At 40.7% G+C, this 19458-nt stretch overlaps 1 protein-coding gene across 5 annotated transcripts in view; it reads left to right on the top strand.

Moving 5' to 3' along the window:
- Positions 1-19458, top strand: part of ANKRD6 (ankyrin repeat domain 6) — a 331467-nt gene that overhangs the window by 303808 nt on the left and 8201 nt on the right. For all 5 annotated transcript variants that reach the window (XM_077289733.1, XM_077289728.1, XM_077289729.1 and 2 more), the window contains 8 exons: positions 4705-4803; positions 5305-5403; positions 6145-6243; positions 9014-9112; positions 9326-9424; positions 10057-10134; positions 16795-16899; positions 17238-17375. In XM_077289733.1, the coding sequence (XP_077145848.1) occupies positions 4705-4803; positions 5305-5403; positions 6145-6243; positions 9014-9112; positions 9326-9424; positions 10057-10134; positions 16795-16899; positions 17238-17375 (816 nt within the window). The remainder of the gene's footprint in view (positions 1-4704; positions 4804-5304; positions 5404-6144; positions 6244-9013; positions 9113-9325; positions 9425-10056; positions 10135-16794; positions 16900-17237; positions 17376-19458) is intronic.

Here is a 19458-nt window from a genome sequence, read left to right as displayed (position 1 = left end):
GGTATTGTCTGAGCTGTGGGAGAACAGTTCCTGGTTGCACAGATAATTTTACAGGAGAAATATGCAATAATTCCACATCAGTGTCACCCTGTGCCCACAGTGTTTCTGGGATCATTGAGAGGTCTAGATCTGTGGTGTACTCTTTTTCTTCAGTATAATCCTCAAAAGCCTGAATTCTGACATATTGTTCTAATGTTTCTGCATCATCAGGGATAGTCAGCATAACTGTGCCATCTTCCCTAAAATTGATGTTAGCTTCTAATTTCTTTAGTACATCAGTTCCTAACAGACATGTTGGGGCACCTCTGGCATACAAAAATCTGGATGCAAAACATTTAGGTCCTAATGAGACCTCTAGGGGCACAGTATATGGCAGTGTTCGAATTACCCCATCATAACCCTCAGCAAAAGTTGTTTGTTCTGAAATATCTTCCGGATTCGGAAGAAAATCTTGATTCAAAATTGAGGAAGTTGCACCTGTATCTATCAAAAATGGAATCTCTCTCCCCCCCACATTCACCTGTATCATAGGTCTTCTAGCTGGTAGGGAAGTTTGTAACACATCGAGTCAATCTGAATCTGGTATGGGACCATCTATGATGGTAGATTTCTGCTGGTTGTCCGTTTGGGGAGGGTTATTTCTGGGAACAAATTTGCCTGACTTTATATCTGCCAACTTCTTCCTGCACTCTCTTTGAAAATGACCTGGCTTTTTACAGTAGTGGCAAGGAAAATTGTGTCTCACTCTTCCTCCTGTATTAGCTTGTGCTATTCTAACAGGCTTACGATTCTCTCTCATATCCATGGCTATTCCTAAACATCGTTGTTTCACAATATTTGGTTGTTCAATTGTTCTCCAATCTGGAGTAGAGGATTTAAATTTTTCTCTGATTTTCGGATCTAGCCCCTCTATTAATTGTTTTGTAAAAAGTCTCCTTACTGAAGCATCAGTCAAATCCAATCCTTCATCCCTAAAGCTATTTTCTAGTTCTTGACTATATTCTTCAATACTTTGCCCAAATTTCTGCATAATCACACCTGTAGACCCCCTTTCCCTCTGTTTTCCTCTCATGAAAATTATTAATGCCTCTGTGAACTGGGTACCTGATGCTTCTGTCTGTAAGGCACCCCCTTCTGCCACTGGTCTATTGGGCTGTAGGTGTGTCAATAATTCCTGAAAAAGTCCGGGGGACATTTTCATTCTACATAATTCTTCCCCGTCCGCCCAGACCCCAGCATGAGTCTGCATGATTTGTTGTATATACTGCGCAAATCGGATAGGATATTGAGTGGGATCAGGCGCATTATGCAGGAGGGACATACCCTCAGCAGGGGACCAAGGAAAGTATTGTCTGGTCTGATGATATCTGGTGTTCATTACTCCTCCTTCACCAGCTTCTCTAAAAGGTCTTGGTACTACCCTAACAGGGGCAAGTACAGCGCCATATCTAGGTGTACCACAGGCTAGGCAATCATTTCTCCAATCTGGATTTTGTTGTCCACAGTGTGAACATTCCCATCCTCCTACCCCACCAAGATTGGGATACAAGGCTGGAAATTGTTTTCCTCCTTCTGCTCTTCCAGATGGTACAAATGATTGGGCTTTTGGATCTAGGTAAGGTGGCGGGATTATGTCACAACTTTTTCCCTTCCCCATGATCCATTTGGAAGTGTCTGGATCGTACTTCCAATTCTCCTCTTTAGCTGTTTTTGAGACCTCTATCATACAATGTATGATTTCTTCCCACCCATTGTCTTTGATAATTCCACCTCGTTCTTTACTCAGTTTTTCCCATTCTGTACTGAACATAAGTGCTTCTGAAATTCCCAATTTTTCTCTTACCCTTCTAATCTGCCTTCTGACTGTCTTTCCACATCTTTCCTGTATGATATCTGCTGCTTCCACTTGTCCTAAGACGGTTTTTGTCTGTTTATTTCCCATTTTTCTTTTTCAATATTAGCTATTTCTACCCCAGGTGACGTTTGGACAATCACTCACTCTATGGTGATGTCTCGTTGCCTTCTCTCCTAGGGAGCTAAAATATTGAAAGGCTTGTCTGCTCCGTTCTTCCTAACGTGCAGAACGTACTTAAGTGCTATTATACACGCAAACAGACCCAGCAACACCATACAGATCACAAAACTTTCTGTGTCAGTTAGCATACTTGTCCCAGGCTCATGAAACCGCGTCCTGGGCTCATTCTATCAAAGCTTATCCAGAAATGAAGGAGGTTAAGCACTTAATGAGAGTCAAGCATGGGCGGAGGTCTCCCAGAAGGACGCAACCACATGACCCAGTTAGGCTGACTTCCGTGTATAAGGCTTATACCCCAACTATTTCGGCTTATTTTTCTACGCACTTTTGCTCTTCTTTCACAACATACCACAACCTTCACACTGTTCACACACTGCCAGGGACAGGACTCATAAATCTATACAATATGGTAACCCGAGTTTTATAGGTATCTACTCACTACTAGACTAACCCAGCGTGACACGGCTCATAGAGATCTTTCGGATAATACAGGGCAGATAAAAGAGAACTAATAATGTCTCTTACCTGGCCAGGTTTTTCAGTTCATTTGCCGTCCATTATCCCAGATCTCCGTTGTCCGTATCCGCAGGTAAATCTCGAGCAAATACTCTCACCTCGGGTCCCTGTTCGGGCGCCAAGAAATGTTGAGTCCTTCTCCGTCCCTGGCTTCCTGGATGGGATCCAAATAAATAACACGCAGCACAAAGGTTGTGTGTTCATAGACAGGGATAGCCCTGGAGCCCGTCTGACTCACTGGGCTCTACCCCCTCCTTTTTATAGCAAAAAGTTAAACATTTTACAGACATGCGTACAAGCGCTCATATTTCACATCCTTTTACAAAAACAGTCTATACTAGAGATAAGGTACAGCTTCTAGTATGTAGGTAAAAGGTTACAACACAGAAGGAATGCGTCCATAAAAGGAAATGTCAATTTTGCTTAAGTTTCCTGATATAAGCCAGATGTCTCAGGAGAAAGACACAATGGATTCTTTCAGTCTGATCTCCACACTGCCCTTTTCCAAGATGGCGTCTTTGGTCTCATGTGCACTGTGTCTTCCTGCTATATAACTCCACCCCAGCCTTTAGTCTGTGCTAGAGTATTCTGCCTTGCATCCAGCTCCTGACGACTCCCTGGCTATATTCCTGCTCCTGTGAACCTGTGTGGAGATCCTGCTACTCAGCTCTGAGTTTCTGCTGCATACATCGGTTTCCAGTAATCCTCTATCTGGCTGCCTGTGTTTGTTTCCATCTGCATTTGCTGGACATGTAAGCTGTTGCTGCTCTGCTTAAACCTGAGACTTTTACCCAGGCCTACCTGGTTGTGCTAAGATATTATTTGAACTGCCTTATAAGCTTATCTATCTGTGTTTGGACTACCAAGGACTTATTCGTGTCAAGTATCCTCAAGAATAATTGTGCTTCATAGACTTTCTGCGTGATTGCATTTTCCTCTGAAGTTTCCTATAGACTGCTAAGCTGCGTTTAATACTTACACCAAGTGTTGTGGACTTGAGTTTCTCTCTGCACCTGTTTGAATCACTGTGTGATAATATAGACTTTACCACTTATAAAACTGTGTCCTGTAGTTGTCTTGTTCCATGCAAAGAGTCTCCTGAGTTATCCCTTATAATCTTTACAGGGGGGTTGATTACTCTTTACAACAGTTCAGTCTAGAACTTTCCTCCCCAGATAACTGACAGGACCAATCCCTCACAGCCCCCATGCTGCATTTCAATGATAAAGTTATCTTTATGAAGATATTTTTACTTAGAAAAATAAGGATTGCTGTATTAGTTTAAGTGAATCACTAATTTGCTGTCTGATGTGTAAAGCTAGCCATAGGCATGACATGGCTGTACTCCTAAGTGTATGGAGACCTTTACACGTGACTGTACAGCAATATATCCCCAAGCTAGGTAAGAAAGACATGTAGGAAAAGAATGGATATGACCCCAGAAGTGGAGTTGATATGAACTAAAGTCAAGCCAAGAGTTTTTGTCCCATATGTCCTAATGGAACATAAATTTAAAGATCTAGAAACAAACCTCCTGATATGTTTGGAATTAATTTTAGTCCCAGGACATCCAAATCGACCAAATTGGGATGTACATAACAATACCAGCTTGATCAAGCCCAAAGAGCAATAAGAACAAGTTTTATCTAAGTGTTCCTTACTCCAAAGAGATGTGTTCTTCCGTGAAATAAACAGGAATACGCCTTGGTATAACGTGCTAATAAAATGTGCTCTATATTTATGTTCACTCTCATTTTCTATCCATTCACCTTTACAACAAATGTTTTCAATACAATGCAGAGTTATTTCACTGGGATTTTTGTATGAAAAGATTTCTATTAACTGTATCGGGCAGAATGGCAAAGCCTGCTACAATATTCTATCCTTAGACACCAAAAACCTGATTATCCATCTTTGATTTTTATTACTTCTACTTGCTTTTTTTTTTGTTGCTCATGTATCAATTTTATTTGCTTTTAAGAGAACCATTAAAAACAGCAATCTTCAAGTAATATGAACAAGGGGTAACTAGTATATTATTTTTTTAGTAATTTCACACTTTTTATACAATTTTATTTCAGTCATCTATATTGAAATAATTGATTTATCTTCATCTATATTGAAATAATTGATTTATCTTATGTGTGCCATAGGGCCAGCAGACAGCCTTACACAGGGCAGCCGTGGTGGGAAACAGTGACATTCTTGCGATGCTGATACAAGAAGGCTGCGCCTTGGACAGACAGGATAAGGTATGACCTTAAAAATGTTATTATGTGCAAATACTATATTTTAAGCCCTCTGATTTTTTGGGAGAGGTGTCAGGAAAATCCCCAGTTTGTAGACCTTATAACAATATCCTCAACCCTGCAGACAGCTGCCAACATGTGCTCTTAGATGGCTAGAACAAATCTATATTCTATGTTAAGATGCCTTCCATAGAAACAGGGCTCAGTTTTGCAAAAAATGCATGGAATGGTAGTGAAGCATGTATAATAATGCTGAGCGAGCAAGTTCGGTGTTATCGGAATATCTTGGGCATGCTCGATTAATATGTTCAAGTCCCCACAGCTGCATGTTTCATGGCTGTTTGACAGCCGCAACACATGTGGGGATTGCCTAACAAACAACATGCAGCCGCGGGGACTCAAACATAATAGTCCAGCACCCCCAAGATATTCAGATAACACCTGAGCATGCTCGCTCATCACTAATGTCTAAGTAACTTATTTACTGCTGTGTCTTCACCACAGGATGGTAACACTGCCCTACATGAAGCTGCTTGGCATGGATTCAGCCATTCTGTCAAGCTGCTTGTTAAAGCCGGAGCTAATGTTCTTGCCAAAAGCAAGGTGAGAATGGTGTTAAACATGAAATATTTGTAACTGGGTTACTTACCAGTGTGTGTAATGTCATTTCTTCATAGTCTTTACATTAAGATGTTTCAGTGTTTTTTATGGATGAACATGAACCATGACATGTTTACTATAATCACACCTTCCTGGTAGTATTTCATCATGTGATGTCTTACGATGCCTCACATTGATGTAAACCTAGTAGTATTATCCAAGACTGAGGTTACTGGGAACGACTTTTCTAAACAGCCCTTCTGGTTGAATGGAATGCCAAACCTAGGTAGGCCTAGGTTTGGATAAAATAATTGACAACACGAAGATACCCCTATTTTTGGCTAATTTTGAAAGCAATCATTTGAGTGTTTTTAATGGTGGGTTCATTCCTAAATTGCCTATTGGATCTCATTGATCACATATATACTGTAGTGATAAGAACAAGGATTAAGTTCAAACTAAACATGCACAAGTTCTGTATACACGATGGGTGAGTTAACAAAATTATTTTTTTCTGAAAGGTCCAGGGAACCCCTGTCTGACATTGAGAATAATCTGTCAATAGCCTAATTTTGGTTTCCAAAAGCAATGAATCCATGCTTCCGAAAAAAAGAAATAAAAAAAGGAAAGACAAACATGTTTCGTGAACATGAATGTAAAGCTAATAATTTTGAAACTTAACAAATACTATGGACAATATAAGCTTTTATTTTATTTGGTGTATTTACTTATTCTCTCCATAAGGCAGGTAACACACCTCTCCATCTGGCTTGCCAAAATGGCCATTCCCAGAGCTGTCGTTTCTTACTGCTTGCAGGATCCCGGGCTGACTTAAAAAATCAAGTAAGTTTAAAGAAAATTATTACCTGCGTGTGGATTGACAGTAAACCTGAACATATATTGCAGAAGTAGAATATTCTTATCTGTACTAAGAATCTGAAGATATAAGGTCGGTCAATGCATAGAACTTAAAAGGAACCTATCAGCTCCTTATTACATATAGAAGTAGCAATATGACTGTATAAGCACTTTTGTCCCCACTAAGAATACTATTTTTTTGTCAAGATCAGATGTGTCAGTCATGAGAAACCAAAGCGTAGAAGTCATATGCATACATCGCTGGAAGTGCACTGGGGGCATGTCAGTGCACTTCGACAGATTCTTTCAAATGCAATTCCAGCCTGATTTTCATATGGCTTCTGGGCTAGATTTCTCATTGAATGGAACATTTTATCTCTACAGAAAAGATATAACCCTTATTGGGGGACATGCAACTATACAATCATATTATTACTTTCATTTGTAGAATATGCTGACAGATTATCTTAACCCCTTAACAACCGCCAATAGCCTTTTAACGGTGGCAGGTTAAGGGTATTTTTTCCTCAACGGCACTGAGAAATAAGGGTATAGCTCCTCCCAACGTTGGAAAATCTCTGGAGTCTCGGCTACCGGGAGTAGCTGAGTCCCTGGAGAACATGATCAGAGCCGGGTTTTATGGTTCCCTGTCACGTGTTCGTCGTTATTCACCAAATAACGGTGATCACAAAAAAAAAGTTTTTACATTTCTATGTCTCTCCTCTGATATGATCTAGCATATCAGAGGAGAGAGAAATGGGGTTCCCCGAGTCCCCCCAGTGCCTCCGCCATCCCCGGACCCTCCTGCTCTGTTCTCCAGCCCTCCACGTCATCTTCCTGGAAGAAAATGGGAGGCGCAAGCACAGTGAGCCCGCCAAGTTCTGCCGGCCAGTACCCAGCAACAATTGTAGATTTTTTTCTATTGGTTCATTTTGATCACTGTGATAACCTAAACCCTATCACAGTGATAAAAAAAATAGTAAATCAAACCCCCCTTTGTCACCCGCTTAGTTACAGAAAAATAATAGAATAAAAAAATAGTAATTGTTCCATTCTTTGCAGTAAGTGTCAGGGTTAGGGCTGGGGTTAAGGTTGGGATAGGGTTATTGTTGGGGTTGGGGTTAGAGCTGTCACTAGGGTTGTGTTAGGGTTGGGGTTAGGGTTGTGTTGGGGTGAGGGTTGTGTTGGGGTTAGGGTTGTGGTTAGGGTTAGGATTAGTGTTAAGGGTGTGTTGGGGTTAAGGTTGGGGTTAGGGCTGTGTTAGGGTTGGAGTTAGAATTGGGGGGTTTTCAAAAGTAAAAATAAAACAAAACGATGACGATATGACGGCTAGTGTTGAGCGCAAATGCTCACTACTCGAGTTTGCATTGGGTGCTTGGGTATGCATCGAGTATTGTAGATCCCCGCATGTTTTTTTGAGGGTGTCTAACAGCCACGAAACTTGAGGAGCAGTAACTCGAGCATGTCATTCGATCACCCACGATACTTGGTGCATATCCGAGCACCAGAGGCAAACTGCAGTAGTGAGCACTTGTTCTCAACACTAATGACGACATATTCAATATGACGACCTAATGTTATCAAATTCTGTGACGTACCAGTTGGTTCAAAATGCTCACTATACCCCTGGATAAAATCCTTGAGGGGAGTGGTTTCCAAAATGGGGTCACTTGTGGGGGGTCTCCACTGTTTGGAAACATCAGGGGGACTCCAAACGTGACATGGTGCCTGCCATCAATTCCAGCCAATTTTGCGTTCATAAAGTCAAACAGTGCTTCCTCCATTCTGAGCTCTGCCATGCACCCAAACAGTGGATTGACCCCACATATGGGGCATCAATGTACTCAGGAGAAACTGCACAACAAATTTTGGGGTCCATTTTTTCCTGTTACCATTGTGAAAATAAAAAAGTCTAAAGTAAATTTTTTGTGAAAAAAGTTAAATGTAAATTTTTTCCTTCCACATTGCTTTAGTTCTCGTGAAGCACTTGAAGGGTTAATAAACTTATTGAATGTGGTTTTGAGCACCTTTATGGGTGCAGTTTTTAGAATGGTGTCACTTTTGGGTACTTTCTGTCATATTGACCCCTCAAAATCACTTCAAATGTGATGTGGTCCCTAAAAAAACCAAAACGGTTTTGTTGGAAAAATGAGAAATCGCTGGTTAACTTTTAACAAATAAAAATTATGTTTCCAAAATTGTGCTTATCTAAAGTTGACATGTGGGAAATCTTATTTATCTACTATTTTGTGTGACAGGACTCTCTGATTTAAGGACAGAAAAATTAAAAGTTTGAAAATTGCAAATTTTTCTAAATTTTTGCCCAATTTCCCTTTTTTTTTCCATAAAGAAACACAAGTCATATCAAATAACTGTTATCACTATTATGAAGTACAATGTGTCATGAAAAAACAGTGTCAGAATCACCTGGATCCATTGAAGCGTTCCATAGTTATAATCACATAAAGTGGTAGTAATCAGAATTGTAAAAATTGGCCCGGTCATTAAGATCAAAATTGGCCCGGTCACTAAGGGGTTAATGCAGCAGTTACCCTTTTAACCAATGTTTGATTTTTCATTTCACACCTAACTTGTTTGCGCCATATCAGTATCTATCTATCTGTGTGTCTGTCTGTCTGTCTATGGTTCGGGACAGTGCACACCATGTTATCTAGCAGCCTTGTGGTCTAATTAATTGTGGTAATGGGCATGGCATACTTGGGGGCCAGTCTACTAAACAAGTTGTGATTTGCAGGCAGGAGACACCTGTTTACATGTCGCAGCTCGCTACAATCACCTGTCTGTCATCAGGATACTACTCAGCGCATTCTGTTCTGTCAATGAGAAGAACCAGGTCAGTAGATCTCACTATCAAATCCTAGTGTCACTAACCTGTCTTACTATCAATTTATAACTTCACTTCTGGCATGCTGGTAAACAGAGGGAACTCATAAATTAGTAGCGACGAGTGGTTTATTCTTCATTTTATTAATGAAATTACTGCTTTCGAGATGATGTTTTCTATTATAATGCATGACATGATTGTTGGTTTTTGTGAACTGTGCAGGCTGGTGATACCCCGCTCCATGTTGCTGCTGCTCTCAACCATAGGAAACTTATTAAAGTGCTTCTAGAAGCAGGAGCCGATGCTGCCCTCCTTAATAACGTAAGCGTGCTGCTCTTAAGGATTATGCGGTTATTAGGCTTATTGTGCTGTAACATAGGCAAATTACTAGTAAAATGAAATGGTTGCCTGTTAACCCTTTATGAATATATTAATGGGTCATTGAAGACAAATATCTATTTTGTTCATATAATTTAGTTATTCTGAGTATCTGCGGCTTCTTTGGATTACACTACCAGATATGCATGCTTCTGTGCCACTACTTATGTTTAAGATTTTTTTTGGCCTGGAAATATGAGAAAAAACATAGAAATTAATAGAATTTAATTTAGAGAGGCTAGGTATTTTCTTTTGTTTCTTTTCTGTAATTTAATTGGTGAATTGTAGACTACAGTATATTTCTGATCATTTTTCATGTATAATGTGCAGGACCTCCAGGCCTCCTTGTAAAATCAGATGATGTCTGTAAAGCACTGTGGAATTAATGCTGCTATATAAATGAGTAAAATAAATAAATTAAATGACTGCATTAAATGTTAAAAGCCGTGAGTCATGGTTGCTGGATACGTGCCTGTTGTAGTTGTTTGAAGATGGAAAAATGTGTTATTTTTACCACTAATCTATTCCCTTATAATCTGTTACATGAGAAATCACTAAGTTATTTTTGTTTTTAGGCAGGCCAGATTGCCTTGGACACTGCACGCCACCACAATAATTCAGATGTGGCTCTTCTGCTCACAAAGGCCCCGCAGGTACAGTATTCAAATCCACTGGAATATCCAGTTCTGGGCCATTCTGTGTACACCAAGTTAGGGAAAACTGTTGGTTTACCTGCAATAAACTATGTTATTTTACCCAATGAGAAATCCACCACTGTCTTTTCTGTATCTTATGATGACCAGACACTCTGCAGTACTGAGCCAATCAGAGATTGTTGGCCCAATACAACATCAAATATAAAATGATGACAAATAGTGGGCCTTTGAGTCTTTCCAGTAGGAATGGTGTATCATAACTTCTTAGTTTCTTAGTGGTTGCCTATTTATATTAAAGCTAAAGTGGTTATATTATATCCATCATGATGCTTCCAATAGGTGGCACTAGAGTTCTAGTCCTCTTCCTCTCTGAAGAGACAATTTGCATATTTCCCAGAGGAGCATTGCGGCTTTAAGTCTCCTTACCTCAGCATGCTTAGCATGTCAATCTCTGCAAGGAGAAACGATACTTCTTGCATCCCGGTCAGACGTCTCACAATCAGCCAAACCAGATCTCCACTTTGCACTGACGAGGGGCAGTACCCCGAAACACAGTGTCTGCAAATTGAGATTGTGGTTTGGCTTTTATCCTAAGTCATGTGACAAGGCTCGTTAAAGGGTCGACATTGACTTTTAGGATTGCTACTTCCAATAGAAGTTCTAGTCCTCTTCCTCTTTGAAGAGACAATTTGCATATTTCCCAGAGGAGCATTGCGGTTTAAGTCTCCTCATCTCGGCATGCTTAGCATATCAATCTCCGCAAGGAGAAACGATACTTCTTGGACTTCCATCATGATGAAAATTCCTCAAGTTGTTTACGGCAGAACATTTTTGTAGTGAGCTGACAACTTAACTAACTGATATCCAAGTAGAGAGGAAATAGAGATCTCAGAAGAACCTTATAGTGGGAATGTACAGTAAACTGATGATAAGAAAAAGAAGGTTCAGCACCTGGGATAAAATCTTCCAAAGCTTTTTTTTTTTCTTCACCTTTTTAAAAACTATATTGCACATATTTCTGTGTTCAGCTCGAAACGCATTTGAGTTTTGTTTTTTTTTTAACATGTTTTAGAACTGCTTATATGTGCATTATACTTCTAAATATATCTATGAAAGAAGTCTAGGTGCTGGACTTTTTTTTTCTTGGTTTTTTTTTTTGCCATGGACTTCTCTAACTTGCACTGGCTGATATACAGCAGAGTCTTGCCAAAACTTCAAGCGCGGTAAACACAAAGAAGACACCTAGCCTTTGACACAGAACAGGATCCATTGTGTCTACCAGATTGTACGTAATTTGAACATTTGTGACACAACAATAGAAAATTTCAGCTAGTGAAGAATAAAGTGTCATTCCTTTTCTGACATAATTCTTCTACATGTATGGCCAGCTCCCTGTAAGCAGGTAAGATAAGTAATCCTTGGCAGATTTTGTGCATTTAGAGCTTATAGTTTGTTTGCCCTTCAATTTGATGGATTACCGGGGCCTTAAAAACGTTTTGTAAACTTTTTGTAGACTAGAATAATTAATTTTATTTCCTTTGATCATGGCACAGTATTTTTTTGGGGAAAACTTTTGAAAAATTGTTTTCTCGTTAAAACAATGCAGTAATCATTCAGAAGCAGTAAACTAATGAAGTAAAAGAAAAAGAAGGCAGTTGAATTAAGAATGTATCCAGGAGAGGAAAGATGGAAAGAAGCACAAGTAAACATTTATTGTAGAGTTCTCCTGCCCTGAACTTAGAGTCCCAATGCGGGATGAAGGCTTTACAGTGCCAACAAACATAAAGCATGTCCCCTACGTGTGAGCTGCCCTGTCAGCACAGTTGGGAACATTAGATTGAGGGGTTTAGAACCTCTGCACAGCATTTTATTTACCTATTTACATGCACTTTCAGAGTAAAACATACTTTAAAAGCTGCCAGGGATCAAGTTGCACAGGACACTCTTCGGACAGGTGGGTCCCTAGCAACTTCTCCCTACCCGCTGCAGTGGATTGACAGGTCTCTGCTTATATGCGCCCTTAGACAGGGACCTTACAAAAATGCAAGAAAAAGAATGCCCATATATAGGGAACACCACAAACAAGTTAGACACTCAATGAAGGTATAAGTTAACTGAAAAGAGCATAATGCCCCAAAAAAACCAAGAACAACACAACATAACAAATATTGTGCAAACTAGAACCTTTATTAATACAATACAAAAATGCTAAAAACAACACAGGTGTATGAGGATATGGTGTATGACTACTGTGGACACCATCAGGAATACTCATAAGTAAAACTGTATAAGGGTACAATTATAAAGCCCTATAGCATGGTGATGCAGTTGAAACTATAAATATTATACACGATGTGGCAAAACCACACAGTGGGAAGAGGGGGCGCTCTATTATAATCAATGACCAGTGTCTTTAATGCATGAAAATCCTACCATGCCCAGCACCCTCCTCTATTGCAATTTGCCCAAGAAAAAAGTAAATGTTATAGCTAAACCATGCGTTGCCAGCTGAGCTTACCCATGTGTGTGATGTCCTGAATATAGTGTTCACAAAGAGTGCCCCGACGCACGTTTCGCGGTTATTGCTTCTTCGGGAGGGATACTGCCTCCCGAAGAAGCGATAACCGCGAAACGTGCGTCGGGGCACTCTTTGTGGACACTATATTCAGGACATCACACACATGGGTAAGCTCAGCTGGCAACGCATGGTTTAGCTATAACATTTACTTTTTTCTTGGGCAAATTGCAATAGAGGAGGGTGCTGGGCATGGTAGGATTTTCATGCATTAAAGACACTGGTCATTGATTATAATAGAGCGCCCCCTCTTCCCACTGTGTGGTTTTGCCACATCGTGTATAATATTTATAGTTTCAACTGCATCACCATGCTATAGGGCTTTATAATTGTACCCTTATACTGTTTTACTTATGAGTATTCCTGATGGTGTCCACAGTAGTCATACACCATATCCTCATACACCTGTGTTGTTTTTAGCATTTTTGTATTGTATTAATAAAGGTTCTAGTTTGCACAATATTTGTTATGTTGTGTTGTTCTTGGTTTTTTTGGGGCATTATGCTCTTTTCAGTTTATTAAACATATATGTTTGGGAGTTTGCCCCTCCCCCTCCTTTCTCAGTGGAGTGCAATGGGCACGTCCTATGGAAGGGATTCTGTTATTTAGGAGTACATCCGCAAGATTGGTATTTATTTTGGTAACTCAATGAAGGTATAAGCAGTATCGGCAACCAATAGCCAATAACAGAATGAATGCCTGTTTTGTCCAGAGTTCCACATAAAACGCGTGGCTAATGTTAAAAGGAAAAGCACACTTACTGACTAATGATGTAGCTGCTTGTAAGGGTGATAGCGCGTTCTCAGTAGGGCTGCAGTCGTCCTAATAGGTTGTAGAGACAGGATCGCCAGTGGCCCAGAGAAGTGAGAGTACAGTGTCCAGGGTAGCAATGTCCAAGGCAACAGCGTGGGGCGGCACAAACACCCGAAAGTGAAGGGAGCGTCCTCCCTGGTGAGTGTGTGCCCGCCGCGCTCGTCAGGAACACCGCTTGCACGCATTTTATGTGGAACTCTGGACAAAACAGGCATTCATTCTGTTATTGGCTATTGGTTGCCGATACTGCTTATACCTTCATTGTGCTTCACGTTGTGCCCAGGTAGACGCTCATTCTCTACACCCACGTATTACTTCATCCAGTTGGCGCGGTGCCTTTGCCTATTTAATACTCTCCTTTGTTATTTGACAGAATTAGCACAGTTACTGTCTAGGCACCTGCAGCCTTCTTCTTCACTCCCCTGGGAGCGCCGGTGTGTGTTTATTTCTTTGAAGTTAGACACTCAATTTATTGTAGAAAAAGTCATAACACTGAAGACACAACAATTTAAAAACATTTAAAACAATTATGAAAATCCAAAATAGCCATGCCCAATAATGTGGATCATGGACACCACGTGACTACCCAGACATGCTCAATGCTGTAAACATAGACTCAAGAATAAATATTGAGATACAAAAAGGTATATAAATGAATATGAGCGGCCCCTATCTATTCACAGTACCATATAGAAAAATATTTGGTGGAAAAAACAATGAAATACAAAAAAGTTTTTGCATATACGCCCGTACAAAAATAGACATATATATATATATCAACAGGTTTTAGTAAAATCCGGCATGTGCACATGAACTTCCTCCCCCGAAGAAGCCACATTTTCAGTGGCGATACGCGTGGGGTTCACCCGCCATTACCCCTTGCTCACATGGCTCTTTGATGGATATCTGCATGCCCCATTGTGGGATCTGAGCTCTGGCCTTCCTTTCTTTTCCTTACCTTTAGGTGGATAACAGGTTTTTTATAGCAACACACATAAACGTCCTTTTTGGGCATTTGATTAGGTAGATACAGCCGGATTTATCAGACGGCTGCGCTTCACTACTTTAGGATTTTGCCTTTATTGTTGATACTATATTACCTATTTTGCCAGACATGGCTATCATTGTTTACTAAAACCTGTTGATATATATATATGTCTATTTTTTGTATTTCATTGTTTTTTCCACCACCACATATTTTTCTGTATGGTACTGTGAATAGATAGGGGCCGCTCATATTCATTTATATACCTTTTTGCATTCTTTTTCTTGCATTTTTGTATGTTCGCTACTTTGTTGCCCATGGGTGAACCCCATTCTTTAAATTCAAACTAATATCATATAGTGGTGCCCTCCACACCACCTCTTTTTCTGTTATAACAGTTTTCCAGGTGGTCTTTTTTCTGTCTTAGACAGGGACCTGTCAATCCAAAGCAGCAGGTAGAAGCCGCTGGGTACCCACCTTTCTGACTAATCTGCAGCAAAGTCTGTTGCTATGGAGACACAGCAGCTGTAGACAAAAAAAGGAATTGGAGGGTTTCTAGAGGATTAGAAAAAAATAAAGGAAGTAAGAAAATGTTGTTATAAATAAATTACTAAATAGGATTAATAATCAAATCACTTTTGTTCTGTCCAGGGAGCTTATCACTATTACATCAAAATGGTCACTGTCTTGTTACACATATAGAAACCTGTCCTAGAATGTTATTAGGTCAGGTCTCCTTTAGCATGTGCAGTAGATTGCTCTTCACCTTTCCCTTGGTGTGTATGAACATGTTCACCAAGGTAATATTCTACTGTAATACTGGAGATACCAGGGGTGCTGAGGTAAGAGGCTGTTCACACTAGTGTCTACCTTTTCCATCTGATCTAATACTGGTGATAGCAAGGATGCTGAGGTAGGAAAAGAACGCTCACACTGCTGTCCGCCGTGTCTTTCTGATCTAATACTGGAGATATCAAGTGAGCTGAACTAAGAAGAAGCTGTGTACATTGCTGTCCACCATGTGTATCTGATCTAATACTGCAGGTACCAGGGGTGTTGAGAGAAGAAGAGGTTGCTCACTCTTCTGTCCACCCTGTCTAATCTAATACTAAAGATACCAGGGGTGCTGAAGTAAGAAGAAGCTGGTCACACTACTGTCCACCCTGTCTTTCTGATCTAATAATGGGTATTCCAAGGGTGCTAATGTAAAAAAGAGGCTGCTCACACTGCTGTCCACCACGTCTATCTGATTTACATACCACAGGTCGGAGAAGGCCGTTCATACGGCAGTCTACCCTGTCTTATCACATACTGGCGATAACAAGGGAGCTGAGGTAAGAAGAGACTGCACAAACTGCTGTTCACTATGTGTATCTAATCTAATACTGGTCAAAGTAAGAAGAGATTGCACACCTTTCTATCCACTCTATCTGTCCTAATACTGGAGATACCAGGGATGCTGAGGTACAAAGAAGCTGCTGACACTGCTGTCCACCATGTTTTTTTTACTGAAGTCTGCAGTCACACGTTCAGTATTTGGTCAGTATTTCACATCAGTATGTGTAAGCCAAAACCAGGAGTGGGTGATAAATGCAGAAGTGGTGACGTGTTTCTATTATACTTTTATTCTGATTGTTCCTCACCTTCTTTGGCTTATAATATATAGATGTAAAATACTGACCAAATACTCAACGTGTGACCATAGCCGAATACTGGATATGCCAGGGATGCTGAGGTAAGAATAGACTGCTCACACTGCTGTCTGTGTCTATCTGATCTAATACTGCAGATACTAGTGGTGTTGAGGTATGAAGAGGCTGCTCACACTGCTGTCTGTGTCTATCTGATCTAATACTGCAGATACTAGTGGTGTTGAGGTATGAAGAGGCTGCTCGCACTGCTGTCCACCCTGTCTTTCCTGAATAGAGTACTGCTGTGACCTGAAGATGAGCTATATCTTTCCTATTACTATTCTAGTACAGCTTTCTGTTAGTATGACAAGACTGTGGACATTTTGATATACTACAGTGATTATGGTACCTCTCAAGAAAAAGCAAGATTGATTTGTTAATTAAAAGTATGTAGGAATTTGTTTACAACGACATTACCTTTCCTTATATTTTTAGATTCCCTAATAACTCCTTTAAGACTATTTGCTAAATTTCTTAATTTATATTTATTGCCAGAGATAAACTGTGATTATTGCAATAATTTGGAAAATTACAAAAATAATGTTGATATTTTCATACATGTGTATTATGAATGGCATTTTTACGTTTAATAGGTTTTACGATTTAGCCGTGGCAGAAGCTTGAGGAAGAAAAGAGAAAAGCTAAAGGAGGAAAGACGGGCTCAGTCAGTTCCAAGGGAGGATATTGCAGACAGTAAAGTATGTATTTACTGTAATGTTTCTTGACACTTTAATGGTTCCAGCCTGTTCTATACAGACACAGATGCACTTATCAATATGAATGTAATAATATCCTGCCTGTCTGGCACTATTAGAATGAGGATGGTAAAACTGAGGGAGTTGGCAGGATTGTTTCCTGTCATATTATTGGATCAGGAGTTCATTTTCATCATAGAGATCTTTTATTTGAGAATTCATTCAGTTTATTATGTTTTCTCATAGGAGTCGATTGGAAAAGTCAAATTTTGGATTTCATTATGTTTAAAATAGATATTCCTGGCATAATGTGTTTTTTAATATCATAACTATCCTTTCAGGCCAGTGTATCAGCAGCTGATGACACCCACAGTAGTGAGCAAGCTGTGATCAAACAGGGAGATGGCAAAGATGAACAGCGAACTTCAACTGCAGCAAATAAACAAAGGAAAGGAAAAAGACCAAAACCAAAAGAAAAGGTACAAGACTGTATTGTCACTGCCTTACAACATGAATGTCAGCTCTGCTACTATTACAGCACTCTGATTATACATATACCCCAAATATCTTCCCTCAAATTCGCTAAGCCTCCTTTTGGCATTTGTTAAAAGCAGCTAAAAGGTTATTCTCAAAAATGACTTGCCAGGTCCAACTGCTGATATAGCGTCAATCCCGAGATCAGGGTTCTGCGCTGCCGTATATTAATGGAGGTGCACGTGACTGGCCTTGGCTCCATAAATTTTCTATGAGACTATTAGAGAAAGCGGAGCACTGTACTCAGTTATTTCCAAAAGTCCTATTGACAATGAATGTAGCAGAGGCCAAGCATTCAAGATGAGGTTGCAAAGGCTGGTTCTTGGGATCGCTGGGGTTCCAACCAAGTTATCTCTTATCTACAGCTTGTTTATTCGATGATAACCCTGATTTAGCTAATGTAAAATGCATGCCTATGGTGTAAAGGTACCTTCACATTAAGCGACGCTGCAGCGATAGCGACAACGATGCCGATCGCTGCAGCGTCGCTGTTTGATCGCTGGAGAGCTGTCACACAGACCGCTCTCCAGCGACCAACGATGCCGAGGTCCCTGGGTAACCAGGGTAAACATCGGGTTACTAAGCGCAGGGCCGCGCTTAGTAACCCGATGTTTACCCTGGTTACCAGCGTAAAATGAAAACAAAACAAACAGTACATACTTACATTCGCGTTCCCCGGCGTCCGCTTCCTGCACTGACTGAGCGCCGGCCCTAACAGCAGAGCGGTGACGTCACCGCTGTGCTGTACTTTCACTTTCACTTTACGGCGCTCAGTCAGTGTGGGAAGCGGACGCCGGGGGACGCGAAGGTGAGTATGTACTGTTTGTTTTTTTTTACATTTTACACTGGTAACCAGGGTAAACATCAGGTTACTAAGCGCGGCCCTGCGCTTAGTAACCCGATGTTTACCCTGGTTACCAGTGTAAAACATCGCTGGTATCGATGCTTTTGGTGTCAAACACAACGATACACGCCGGTCTGACGACCAAATAAAGTTCTGAACTTTGTTCAACGACCAGCGATATCACAGCAGGATCCTGATCGCTGCTGCGTGTCAAACTAAACGATATCGCTAGCCAGGACGCTGCAATGTCACGGATCGCTAGCGATATCGTTTAGTGTGAAGGTACCTTAAGGCCTAGGCTTAAATGGAGCTGAGCTGCGAAACCAAGCACAAACCGTGGGTGGCACTGCTTTTGGAAAAAAAGATGACCCTTTTTATAATTCTGGACTACTCCAAAACCTAAGGTGACTGAATAGGTATATCTTATGTTAGTGTTCCCCAACTCCGGCCCTCAAGGCTCAATAACAGGTAATGTTTTCAGGATTTCCTTAGTATTGCCCAGGTGATAATTGCATGACCTGGACAGGCAAGAATTCCAACACCTGTGCAATACTAAAGAAATCCTCAAAACATGACCTGTTGGTGGCACTTGAGGACTATAGTTGGGGAACAATTCCTTATATTATTAATTTGGGAGCGGCTTCCTTGCTCTTTTTCTATTTGCTTGAATAGTGGTAAAAGCTCCAACTAAATTTAAAATGGTGGTCCACTATTAGGACAACCCCTTCTTGGTCAAAATGTTGTGCCCTGATAAAATAATAAAGCCTATACTCACCTCCTGTGTCCGCGTCGTTAGCACAGTGTCGGCACTCATTCTACCAGGGGCTCTTGTGCGGTGTTGTGACACGTGACGTCAGCGCCCAACACTGGCGTCACGGTTTCCTCCTTTGGACAAATCGAACATGAAGAGGAAGCCTGAGATCAGCTGCAGCCCAGACTTCCTCTTTATGTTCGATTTGTCTGAAGGCGGGGACAGTAATACCAGAGCGGAATGGGTGCCGGCGTTACTTGTCACAACAACAGCATGGGAGTCCCAGGAGAACTGGTGCCAACAACATGAGAACGGCACCTGCACGGGAGGCGAGTATAGGCTTTATTATTTTATCGGGGCTAAGCGTCGGGTATGAGAAGAAGTTGTCCAAGTAGTGGACAACTTCTTTAAGAAGCTTAAAACTCTTATTATT

Source organism: Ranitomeya variabilis, chromosome 2, assembly GCF_051348905.1.
Source record: "Ranitomeya variabilis isolate aRanVar5 chromosome 2, aRanVar5.hap1, whole genome shotgun sequence".
In the NCBI taxonomy this organism is placed as follows: domain Eukaryota; kingdom Metazoa; phylum Chordata; class Amphibia; order Anura; family Dendrobatidae; genus Ranitomeya; species Ranitomeya variabilis.
This window is presented reverse-complemented; position numbering and strand designations above follow the sequence as displayed.